General features: G+C 56.7%; 1 protein-coding gene across 1 annotated transcript; it reads left to right on the plus strand.

Moving 5' to 3' along the window:
- The first annotated feature begins 5,686 nt into the window (after nucleotides 1-5,686).
- RSPO1 (R-spondin 1) lies at nucleotides 5,687-11,699 on the plus strand. The gene is made up of 5 exons (XM_056509339.1): nucleotides 5,687-5,926; nucleotides 8,204-8,395; nucleotides 9,120-9,269; nucleotides 10,247-10,435; nucleotides 11,066-11,699. Exons 1-5 carry the CDS (start codon nucleotides 5,833-5,835, stop codon nucleotides 11,215-11,217), a joined length of 777 nt encoding a protein of 258 aa, XP_056365314.1. The 5' UTR covers nucleotides 5,687-5,832; the 3' UTR covers nucleotides 11,218-11,699.
- The last annotated feature ends 780 nt before the right edge of the window (nucleotides 11,700-12,479 follow it).

The following is a 12,479-nucleotide window of genomic DNA, read 5'->3' on the forward strand; positions in this document are numbered from 1 at the left end:
TGAGACAGGTGGCACTGGCAGCGGAGAGCCTTCCCCTGTCATCTTGGCAAGGATGGAAGTGCCTGTCCTTGCCTAAGACCCGGCAAATACCCACAGATTTCCTGTCAAACCCACCACCAATGTGCCCCCAGGACGACCCTGTGGCACTGCAGCTTCCTCAGCTCTCAGAACCGTGGGCTGGATGCAGGATGTCCTTCACTGCAAACCACCCTGAGCACTGAGCCTGCAGAGCTCAGAACGTGCCCTCCCTGTCCTGGAGGTACAGAAAGGCAGGGTTTGGATGGGCTCAGCTGGTCTGCAGGACACCCTGGCTGCCTGCTCACTCCCTCCTGCTGTCCTGCCACACGCCCAGGGCTGAGCCTCTGGGATATTTTTCCCAGTTTGTTTTCCTCTGCTGCTGGAGCTGGTGCTACTCCTGGCTCTGCAGGGCTCAGGTTTCCCAGGCAGTGATGTCTGAGCACTGGGAATCCCTTCAGGAAGCTCTGCTTGGCAGATGGTTCCTGTGCACATGGCCAAGCAGAAAGCCCCAGGTGCTGCTCAGGGCTTTGCCCTGTGCTTCAGGCTTTGGCTCTGCCTTTGCAGCTCAGCACAGCAGCTCATGGCTCAGCAGGGCCCTGTGAGCCTGGAAATTTGTGTTTACAAAGCTGGCAGGCAGGGTCTGTGGTGGAAGGAGCTGTAAGCCCTTGTTTGCAGGCATTTCCACAGAAATAAGAAGGGAACTGTGTATTGAGCTGAATGTGTGCACTTGTAGGATGAGCCTCAGCACCCCTGATTGTACTTCCCAGTGTGGGTCAGACCCCCCTGCTCCCCACCCCCAGGGCTATACCCAGTGTGTGCCCACCCCACACCTCCTGGGGCACCTGCTGAGCATGGCCCAGCTCAGCAATGGGCCTTTAGGGAGCCCTTTTGGGGGAAGAGTCAGATTTTCAGTGTCCTGATCTGTGCTACCCTGAACTGGCTGTTGTGTTTCCTGGTGTGAAACTTGGTTGTGCTGATCTGTAGGAGGCTCAAACCCACTGGAGTCATCCTTAACACATGGCTGCAGTCAGAGCCCCAGGCACAGAGCTGTGCCTGCCAGGATGATTCCAGTGCAGCCCCAGATGCTGCTCTGGTTCTCTGGAGAAGCAGCAGGCATGGATCCTGCAGCCTGCCTCAGGGTTCTGCCTCCTCCTCCTTCTCCAGAGCAGTGTGCTGCCTCTGCGTTGGCATGAGGGCCATGGGAATCCCCCAGTAAAACATTTCCTGATGTTTTACAGTGCTGAAGCACAGGCACTCCTGGAGGGAGGCCTGTGGCACTGTGGATCACAGCCTTTCTTGGGGCAGCTACTGTGGGGCACAGTGGGAGCCAGGGCTGGAGCTGGGGCTGCAGGAGCTGAGGTGCTGCTGACCCCCAGAACAGCTCCCAGGGCACAGGGGTGGCCGTGAGCAGCAGCCTCTCCCCAGTGTATCCCCATCACAGCACAGCTCTGCAGATCCAGGGAATGCAGGGCAGGAGCTGAGGTGCTGCTGACCCCCAGAACAGCTCCCAGGGCACAGGGGTGGCTGTGAGCAGCAGCCTCTCCCCAGTGTATCCCCATCACAGCACAGCTCTGCAGATCCAGGCAATGCAGGGCAGGAGCTGGTGGCAGAAGTCAGACCTCAACAATGCTGTGGATGGCTCTGCTGCCAGATTGGGCTTTATTATTTTATTTTTTTCAGTGAAGTTTATGGGTTGGGGATTTTGCAGGACTTGGCTCTGGGATTTAATATCAAATGAAGACCTTCTGGTTCGGAAATTTGACTTAATGCAGCCGCCTTTTATTGCTTCAAGGATTAAGCAGAACAAAGTGGCCCTGCCTGTGCGTGTGCAGAAATGTTTGCCAGAGGCACGTGAGACACCCTGTGGCAGCTGTGATGGCCGAGCCAGGCGTGGTGGGACCTTCCACAGTGCTGCTGCTGGGGCACCAGGGAAACAGCCCTCGGGAGCACAGCACAGCTGAGGGACTTTCCCAAGGAGAACAAGGGCCCAAACCCGCTCCCTCAGCCCTTCCCTCCCATGGGAGGAAGGCAGGGAGCTCTGCCATGGGGTCAGCAGCTCGTGGAAGTGGGGCCCAGCAGAGCAGACACTGGCTCAGGGAGCAGCAGCAGCCTGGGCACGTCCCTGTGTGCAGAGGAACAGGGACAATGCATAACCAGGTGCCATCTTTGCTGTTTGAGGGGCCTGTTGAAAGCTTCCCAAAGCTCTGGGGAATGAGCTGAGAGTGTGGAGCTGCTGCTGCCACCCACAACCTTCTGGAGCTGGACTCTGTCCTGGGTGCTGTGCCCTGGTGCAGGGCTGGGAGATGTGGGAGCCTGAAACCATGACTCCTCCTGCAGGAAACCAGTTTGTGCATATTTACACCCCTCACTGACTACCAAGAGGAAATTCAAATTCTCTATCCAGCTCTAGGACCTGGAAACCCAAATTCTCCCCCTCCCAGCTGGTGCCCAGCTGGCTGTTGGCAGTGACCTGGCAGTTCCCAGGGGTTCATTCCTACTGCTGCTCTAACCAGATTTGTCCTGCCTCTAGCATCTGGTCCTTCTCTCCAAGGCTCAGTAAACCTTTGGAGAGCCTGTTTACATTTCAGAACCCTGGTACATTCAGCAAGAGGCAATATATCAGCAATTTAGTTATTGTGGATTAGGTCTCAAATATCCTTGGGATATAATGTTGGTCTTTCTCACCTTGTGTGTAGGAGGACTAATGGCAAATTATCTGGATGGTTTACATTTTCTGGTTTGTATTGGAGCTCCCAAGGACCAATTTATCCTGATTGAATTGCAAACAAGGCTTAGTGCCATCTCAGATTCAGGGGCCAGGTCTCTCCATAAATGAATTCAGAGCAATTCAGGTTACCCCAAATTCTTCCTGTAGATGGGATAATGGCATAAATCCTGCTAATGTTTAGACTGGAAATTGTTTGTAGCAACCTGAGCTTGACTGATGGCTGCAGTAACAGAAAGAATCATAACTCGTGTCCTGCAGTGAGGGTGGGAAGAGCTGGGAGTCCATCCAGCCAGCTCCCCACAGACCCCCAGGTGCTCCTGGGGGGATTTGGGGACCTGTGGATCATGTGTGACCTGCCAAGACACTGACCCTGCAGCACCAAAGTGCCGGTGGCCTTTCTGTGCTGAGGCAGCAGCTGTGCCAAGCCCGGGCTCTGCTTTAGAAAGCAAGGAGGAAAAAAGCGTGTGCTGCCTTGGTTTGTGCTACGGTCCCAAGGTTTTCCACGGCACTTCCCTGCCCTCAGAAATGGGGTGTGCGGGGCGGCACGAGCTTCGCGCTGGCTCTTGGCACACGGGGCTGTGTTTGCTCCCTCCGGACATCCATCCCTGCTGCTGTCCCCACGCCGGAGGACTGTGCCCAATCTGCGAGTGTTGTGCAAACACGGCGTGTGCTTCCTGCGAACGCGCTTCACCCGCAAAGCCGCCGTCATTAAAAACCGGGAGCCGGCAGCGCGGTTTGGGCTGTGCTGAGCTGCTCACAGCCGCTCGCATCCCCAGGGCTCTGTGGCCGAGCTGGGCATGGCCGGACTGTCCCCCAGCACCTGGAGGGACCCCCTGGCCCGACCTGCTGTGCCCAGCTCCGTGCCGAGGAGCTGCGGGATCCCCGCTCTGCGCAGCTCCCTAAACACTCCCGCTGCCCGGCTTAAGCACTTGACAGTGTTTATAAAGCAGCTCGCAGCAAACAGGCTTGGAAGTGCAGAACAAGTTGGTGTTTACACAAGTGACTAATTATTTATTTGAAAATCCTGCGGACGGCCCGTGGGCTGTAACGACAAGCACATGGGGAGCGCTGCGCTCCTGCCCCGGCAGTCGCAGCAGGGACGCGGTGAAAAGTTCAGAGCCCCCAGGGCGGGGGGACAGCGGGTCGGGTCAGGGGGTCCCAGTTTGTGCACAGTGCACCAACACAGCTCAGTGCAAGGCTCGGCGGAACCGGGCACATCGCCCTGCTGGGGCTGCCCCTCCCTCCAGGTGCGGCCGCAGGTGGGCTGGGGCAAGGGGCTGCTAGGGCCAGTGGCCCTTCAGCAGGTCGCCACCCAGGGTGGGCCAGGGAGGGGTCTGGCCCATCCCAGCTGAGCCCGGGCTCACTTCCAGCACTGTCGCCACCAGTTGTTTGGGGCATTGGTGATTGCGCAGTTATTATAAAGGGATTAAAACAATTTTCTGTTTCATTTGACTTCACAGAACAAATGTTGTCGCCTTTATTCCAGCACAATGTCCGCCGTTGGCAGGGCTTTGCTCTGCCAGCTGCAGAGAGGAGGGGGCCTGGCCTGGCAGTGCCAGATCTCTGGTGCAGTGTGGAACTTGCCCTCCTTTCACACCGGGAACAGGGAAAAGCACTCGAAAACGACAGGGAAAATGCCCTGGCAGCAGCCAGCTGGAGCAGGGCTTGGGCATCTCAGGAAAGGATGGTGCATGTGGAGTCCTGGGTGCTGGCTGGCCCTTGGGCAGCTGGGCTTCCCTTCTCTCTCCTCATGGAGTTCATGCAGAGACATTGGTTTGCTGCCCAGCCTGTCTGGCTGGTGTTGCCATCTCATTGCTCCGTCCTGCCGTCCACATTGGGCCACTCTGCACCGGGGCTTGGTGAGGGCAGTGCAGCACTGAGAGCTGAGCTCACTGACCCATGCTAGGCTCAGTGCCCCAATGCAGCCGGGCTCACTGTCCCACTCCGGGCTCGCTGTCCCACTCTGGGCTGGCTGTCCCACTCCGGGCTCATTTCCCCACTCTGGGCTCATTTCCCCACTCCGGGCTCACTGCCCCTCTCTGGGCTCATTGTTCCACTCTGGGCACTCTGCCCCACTCTGAGCTCACTGTCCCACCCTGAGCTCAGTGCCCCATTGCAGCCAGGCTCATTGTCCCACCCCGGGCTCGCTGTCCCACTCCGGGCTCATTGTCCCTCCCTGGGCTCGCTGTCCCACTCCGGGCTCATTGTCCCACCCCGGGCTCGCTGCCCCACCCCGGGCTGTCCCTGCCGGTGCTCCTGGGGCACAGACAGCCCGGCAGCTCCCGCGCTCAGCCCTGTGCAGACAGCGCTGACCCTGCCCTGTGCTCCGGGGAACGGGAGATGGGAGGTTTGGAAATTCCCTCAGAGCAGAAACGCAGCGTTTTGGGCAGCTCGTGGAGGATCCACCCCGTCCCCAGACAGCCCCAGCCCTGGCTGGGCACTGCAGGCTCACTCTGCTACCAGCCCCAGAGGTGCCCACTCGATGGGAAACATCTTGTGTGCCTGGCACCCTCAGCAGCCATCTGCCACTTGGGGAGGGTGGCCGAAGGGTCTGGCTCTATTTTAAACAAATTCCAGCTATAACTACTGTTTGCAGCACTGGCAGATGGCAAAGATGCTCTGAGCATTTTGACGGGTGCTGAGTTTTTAGCAACGGGGACTTATGGATGAGGCTGGAGCACAGTTCTCCCCACATCATTTTGGGTGCCACTCTCTGCCAGCACCCCAGTGCACCCCACAACCCCCGTGCTCACCCCCAGCCATTGTGGGGTTAACCCATTCTCCTTTTCCTTTGCAGTTCCTGCCAGCCTATGTGGAAACTGGGAGCAGCTAACGCCCACAGCCGAGCCCCCGATGGGACTGGGGCCGAGCTCCTGCACTCCTGACAGGGATGAAGGTAGAGCCATGTTACCTGCTACCTAACCTGGCTGGTGCTGATGTGGTTGGTGGATATGGTCCGAGACCTGTGCACAGACTCTCAGCTCTGATCCCACCCGAGACGATTTAGCAGCAGCAGAGACCCCAGCTGTGGAGCACACGCCCCCAACCACCCCAGGACGGAGGGGCTGCAGCGCTGGAGAGTTACTATGCAGCTTGGACTGCTTGTGGTGGTGGTTTTTCTAAGCTCCATGGATCTAACAGGCAGCAGCAAAGTGGTGAAGGGCAAGAGGCAAAGACGAAGTATGTATGAAATGCTTTTCTTCTCTGCTTCCTCTCGTGATGCCATGAAGGTCATGCTGGTGTGAATGTGTTTGCAACACAGGGAGCTGAGCCTGTGGTGCCCCAAAAACCAGAGATCCCCCTGTTCCACTCCCCATGTCCCCTGACCCCAGCTGCAGGTCACAGTGGGGGTCAGTCATGCCTCCAGCCCCGGGTGTCCCTGGTGGGGCTTGTGCAGGGCAGCCAGGCAGAATTGGCACCAGAGCAGCCACAGTTTGCCCTCCTTTATGTAAGTGCATGTTAGAACTGTTTTGCATTAAAACTGCTTCAAATTAAATTATATAAAATTGATTTTATATTGAAACTGGGACTGCTGAGCCCTGGGAGAACAAGGAAAACCTGACGTAATGGCTAATGCTATAAAGGCAATTTCCAGTGAGGGCCCAGTTTATACCTTTGTCATGGATGCAGAGCTTGGCACCAGGGCCCAGCGCTGTGGGAGGGATGGGGCTGGATCCCCGGGGGTGTCTGTGCAGTGGGGCCAGGACCCACAGTGCCAGGGGGGTCCCAGTCCAGACCAGTGAACCCTCCTGGCAGCTGGGGGGCTGAGGAACCCCCCTGCCTTCAGTGCCTCTTCCCAAGGCTGAGGCAGCACCTGTGCCCACAGACCTGGGGATGGCAACGGGGCTGGGGCAGGCAGCAGGGGCTGCCAGGATCTTGGGTCATGGCAGAGGGACAGGGCAGCTCTTGGGTCATGGCAGGGGACAGGGCAGCTCTTGGGTCATGGCAGGGGACAGGGCAGCTCCTGGGTCATGGCAGGGGGACAGGGCAGCTCTTGGGTCATGGCAGGGGGACAGGGCAGCTCCTGGGTCATGGCAGGGGGACAGGGCAGCTCTTGGGTCATGGCAGGGCACAGGGCAGCTCTTGGGTCATGGCAGGGGACAGGGCAGCTCTTGGGTCATGGCAGGGCACAGGGCAGCTCCTGGGTCATGGCAGGGGGACAGGGCAGCTCCTGGGTCATGGCAGGGGGACAGGGCAGCTCCTGGGTCATGGCAGGGGACAGGGCAGCTGTTGGGTCATGGCAGGAGGACAGGGCAGTTCTTGGGTCATGGCAGGGGGCAGGGCAGTTCTTGGGTCATGGCAGGAAGACACAGAAGTTCTTGGATCATGGCAGGGGGACAGGGCAGTTCTTGGGTCATGGCAGGGGGCAGGGCAGCTGTTGGGTCATGGCAGGGGACAGGGCAGCTCTTGGATCATGGCAGGGGGACAGGGCAGCTGTTGGGTCATGGCAGGAGGACAGGGCAGTTCTTGGGTCATGGCAGGGGACAGGACAGCTCTTGGGTCATGGCAGGGGGACAGGGCAGCTGTTGGGTCATGGCAGGGGACAGGGCAGCTCTTGGATCATGGCAGGGGACAGGACAGCTCTTGGGTCATGGCAGGGGGACAGGGCAGCTGTTGGGTCATGGCAGGGGGCAGGGCAGCTTTCTCACCTCTAGTCCTGACACGTGAGCACTATGCTGCTCTACACTTGCTTTTGAAGTGTAGTAAACATGGTATTTAAAAGAATGCATCTTTTAAATACACAGCTTTCCTATAAACAAGGACATGGCTTGCATAATAAACTAATAAAAATAACCTGCATTCTAGTCTGCAAAGAATGCGATTGGTTTCAAAACAAGCAGCATTTTATATGATAATTAAAAGCAGAAAACTCTCAAGACATGGGATTGAGTATTTTTCTTGGACTGAGTGTAGGGGCTGAGAACACATCTCTATTTTGGGGGCAGTGACATCTCCCGACTGCCAGAGAGAATTTAACATAGGCAGAGTCAGAGTGAGGTCCAGCCTGGCATGCAGCACGGATGGAATTAGTGGAACAGTTTCACTCAGGGCCATGTGCTCTGGTCCTTGGCATGGAGGCAGTGCCAGCTGCCAGCAGGGAGGCAGCAGGAGGTGCTGGGCACATGCCCATGGTTAGTGCTGCCCCACACAGGCACCAGGGCTGGCAGGCACACTGGCTGCACAGTGCTGGGGCTCTGGGCACACTTGGTGGCTGCTTCTGGGTGCTGCTCCTCAGCATGGCCATGCTGGGACTTTGTGCCTGTGCTTGGCACAGCTCTGGCTCCTGTGGCCTTTGGGGATGTGGTCATGGTCAGAGCTGTGCTGTGAGTGTGTCAGTGCTGCAGGACCCTGGCCCTTGCTCTGGTCCCAGTTCCTGCCCTTTCCCCAGTGGTTTGGGGTCACAGCTGGTGCCTGCAGAGCCCAGCACTAACCACTGCCTCTGTCCTGCTCTTCCAGTCAGCACAGAGCTGAGTCAGGGCTGTGCCAGGGGCTGTGACCTGTGCTCTGAGTTCAATGGGTGCCTGAGGTGCTCCCCCAAACTCTTCATCCTGCTGGAGCGGAACGACATCCGGCAGATCGGGATCTGCCTGCCCTCTTGTCCGCTGGGATACTTCGGCCTTCGCAACACGGACATGAACAAGTGCATCAGTGAGTGTGGGCTGGGAGGGAAGGGGCTGTGGCTGCATGGAAGGGGTGAGGCAGAGGAAAGAGCCCTGCTCTTCCTGCACGGCTGCTCAGCACTGCATGGGCGTCCTCTGGATGTAGGATCTTGCAGGGCTTCTCGCCAGTTTTGTTAGATGGGTTGCCAGACTGGCAGCCTTTGGGTCAAGGGAAATTCTTTCAGGCATTTAGTGCCTCTTTCCCTGCTCTACTGCTCTGCAGACTCAGGCAGCTCTGAGTGACATTCTTGGCTTGCATCATGCAGCCAGAGCACCAGAGCTGGATGTGGAAACACACGATCACTCCCCTGGCAGGTCCATGCACAGCACCCTCATGGCCAGGTTTCCATCTCACTCCCTTTCCAGCCTGTCCTGCAGCTGCAGCTGGGACTATCCTTTGCACTGTCCCCTCTGGCTGGCTGATGCTCACCTGAACACCAGCCCAAAACCTTCCCACCCCACCTGATTCTGTCCTGGCAGTGGCTGTTGCTGGCCATGAGAGCTGCAGCACAGGGAATGGTGCAAAGAAATGTCACTTGTGAGTGGCACAGCCAGGCCTGGCAGGATGCTAGAGACATGCCCTGGCTGCTGCATGCCCTGGGAGCCAGGGCTGGGCTCTGGTTGGCAGTGTGGAACTTCTTGAGTCTTTTGTTCACATCAGACTACATGATGGCTTTGGTGTTTGGTTTGTTTGTTTGTTTTTTCCCTCCCAGAATGCAAAATTGAGAACTGTGAGTCCTGTTTCAGTCGAAACTTTTGCACAAAATGTAAGGAAGGTTTGTATTTGCACAAAGGGAGATGTTACGTCACGTGCCCCGAAGGCTTCACTGCTGCCAACGGCACCATGGAGTGCAGCAGTCCTGGTAAGGGTCACTGCATGTCTGCAGGGGGTGTCCTGCTTTGAAGGACAGATATCTGCCATTAAAGGCAGAAGACTCTTTTTTAAATGGAGAATGTAAACTCCCTCCCTCCAAATTATCATCATTTTGAAATTAAGGGGCTCTCAGGCAAAGATATGGGAATTAGGAATAACAGTTCTTTACTAGGAAAACTAAAATAGAAATACAGTATTACACAGAACAATCCCAAACCCTGCCAGAGTCAGAATCCAAGCTGACACCCGTCAGTCAGTCAGGGTGTTGGCACAGTCCCATTCAATGGTGGCTGCATCCTCCTGCAGGGGCAGATGTGGTTCAGCTGGAGCAGTGCTCCTGGAGAAGGTGCAGTTTCCTCTGAAGCTCCAGGGATGATGTGCAAAGGTCTGGTTTTCCTCTGGAATCCAGTGGAAAGATGGATAACTTGCTGTTCCAAATCTCAGTTTTTATCTGGGTAGGAAAGGCTTGGCTCCTCCCCTGGCTGGAGCATCTCCCAGTGGGATGATGGAATTTTATCAGTCATGCCCTGGGACTCACTGGCCATGAACAGGAGATATCTCCTGGAGGGAGGATGGGCTGTGGGAAGATAAAGATGATTGCCCAGCTGGTTTAAAGATGGCCCATGAGCAGAGGATATCTCCATGGAGATCAGGGTCACTGCCCCACCCGGCTGCAGCAGATGGGGACAGAATCCACATTTCTGGCCACATCAGCCCAACACAGGGGTTAGGTGATGGACCCCTCATTGTGCCCGTGTCGAGGGGGTGACAACCTCTGAACGGGGAGCAGCCCCTGGTGTTTGTGAGCTGTGACCCAGAGCTGTGGTGTGGCAAGGAAAGGGATCCTTGGGGACTCAGGAACCTGCTGGGGAAACACGCCCTCCCTTGCAGCCTCAGGCGGGGGGAGATGCAGTGCTGGGCTCCCAGGAGCAGCAGTTACAGCTGGGCTCTCTCGTTTTCTGGCAGCACAATGTGAAATGAGCGAGTGGGGGCCCTGGGGGCCCTGCTCCAAGAAAAGGAAGCTCTGTGGCTTCAAGAAGGGCAACGAGGAGCGGAGCCGGCGGATTCTGCAGGCTCCCTCTGGGGACGTGTCTCTGTGTCCTCCAGCCACAGAGGTGCGGCGCTGCACGGTGCAGAAGAGCCAGTGCCCCGAAGGTGAGCGGGGGGGGTCTCACCACGGCACCCCCACACCCCAGAGAGGTCAGGCACAAGCAGCCAGCCAATTGTCCAGGGTCACAAATGTGCTGTGCAGCTCCTGCCTCCTCTGGCTGCAGGGGATACAGATGTGATGGCGCAGCCCCCAGGGGGGTGATGCTTGGCACAGCTTGCCATGTGTGCCATGGATTTATTTATCCCCTGGCCAGAGAGCAGCCAAGGGTGCATGCCTGTGTGCTGCTGTGATGGGAGTTCTTCTCTCCCTCTCCCTCTCCCTCTCCCTCTCCCTCTCCCTCTCCCTCTCCCTCTCCCTCTCCCTCTCCCTCTCCCTCTCCCTCTCCCTCTCCCTCTCCCTCTCCCTCTCCCTCTCCTTCTCCCTCTCCCTCTCCCTCTCCCTCTCCTCCAGAAGGTCTGTTTTTCCCAGGAATTAGAGTGTATTCAGGATGAATGGTGGTTTGGTATCTTGTTACAGAATGGACAAGGACTGCAGCTGTGCAGAGTGTTGTGAAGGGAAAGGGCTCTGAGCAGTGACTAAATGCCCAGGAAATGACCAGCAGGGCAGGGGAGGGGGACAGGGTCTGTTCCCCAGTGCCTTGCTCCACCTCACGCTGCCCCTTTGCTTCACTGCAGGGAAAAGGAAGAAAAAAGAAGAGCAAGGAAAGCAAGATAATGGGAATAGAAATCGGAAAGACACCAAAGACACTAAGTCTGGCACCAAGAAGAGGAAGAACAAACAGAGAGGGGCCACCGTGGCCGTGACAGCCGCTAGCCCTGCCCAGTAGCTGGCCCTGTGTGTCACCTGATGGCAAGACTCCATTGCTGCTATGTATATGAAAGCTTTACTGAACAGAGCACTGCTACACCATGTACACGTGTCCAGAGACAGACATATACTCCAGGCTGACCCACGACTGACAGAGGCACACCATGCTTATGGAGGCAAAGCCCCCAGCCCCAGGGCTGGCAGGGACACTGCAGGGAGGAGAGGTGGAGCATAACCCAGTGAAGGACCCAAACATGGGATTGATTTCATGATCAGAGGCCTCAACTGGAGCCCAAGCACGTGGCCCCAGCACATCCCCACTCTGCAGGGGATGAGACTGAACCCACATGGCCACTCTCCCTGACCTGGCACCCAGACACACACAGCAGTGGCCTCTTTCTCTTCCCTCACCCCTTATTTTGTGTTTTAAGCTGTATGACTTTATCACTGCGAATACATGTTAAAAGTTTGTGGTAAGAGGTCAGTGGTATCAGCCCTGAATCTGCTTCAAAGAATTATTTCAAATTAAAAAAAAAAAAAACCCAAAATCAAAATGACAACCAGCTTCCTGAGTGTGTGGTTCATACCTTGGCCCCTATGGAGGCTGGTGTCCCACAGGACAGAGACTCACTTGTGGAAGGGAAACTCACCAAAGCTTTAAGAAAATCCCAGGAAATGCTGCCAGCCCTCCTGTGAGGGACCCCAGCTGCACCCCGCTGAGCCCCGAGGAATTCCCCACTGAAGGATCCACTTAACACACAGCAAATTGAGGAAATGAGAGGTTAAAACAAACCACAGGTTGCTGAAACATTGTGACTCAGCTGTGGGACAATCCCGAGCTGGGGACAGCCAGTCCTGCTGCTGGCCACCGCCCCAGTGTGTGGCAGGAGGGAGGCAGGTGGGAGAGGGAAGGCACAGCTCAGGTCCTGCAGAAGAGAAAGAAATTTTTTAATTGGGTAGAAACTACTTGTCTGCATCCCAGTGGCTGGAATTTGATGGATTCTCCTGCTCTGTGAGAGCTGACACCGAGCAGAGGAGCTGGGACAAGGACTGTGCAGGAGCTGGCGAGCCCTGCGTGGGATGTGCAGCTTTCTGACTGCTCTGCTCAGGGAGCTCTTCCTTCAGCAGAGCCACAGGGTGTCTCACCACTCACTGCCCTGGGATTGTCAAATGTGCTTTCTCTGTATAAATATGTTTAGAGACACGTTTCATTTCTCAAAAGCTCAGCAGAAGCTCTCTGGTCCCGAGGGATGGTGATGGCCATTCTGTGAGTTCTGTGAT

Source organism: Oenanthe melanoleuca, chromosome 23 (genome assembly GCF_029582105.1).
Source record: "Oenanthe melanoleuca isolate GR-GAL-2019-014 chromosome 23, OMel1.0, whole genome shotgun sequence".
Classification (NCBI taxonomy): domain Eukaryota; kingdom Metazoa; phylum Chordata; class Aves; order Passeriformes; family Muscicapidae; genus Oenanthe; species Oenanthe melanoleuca.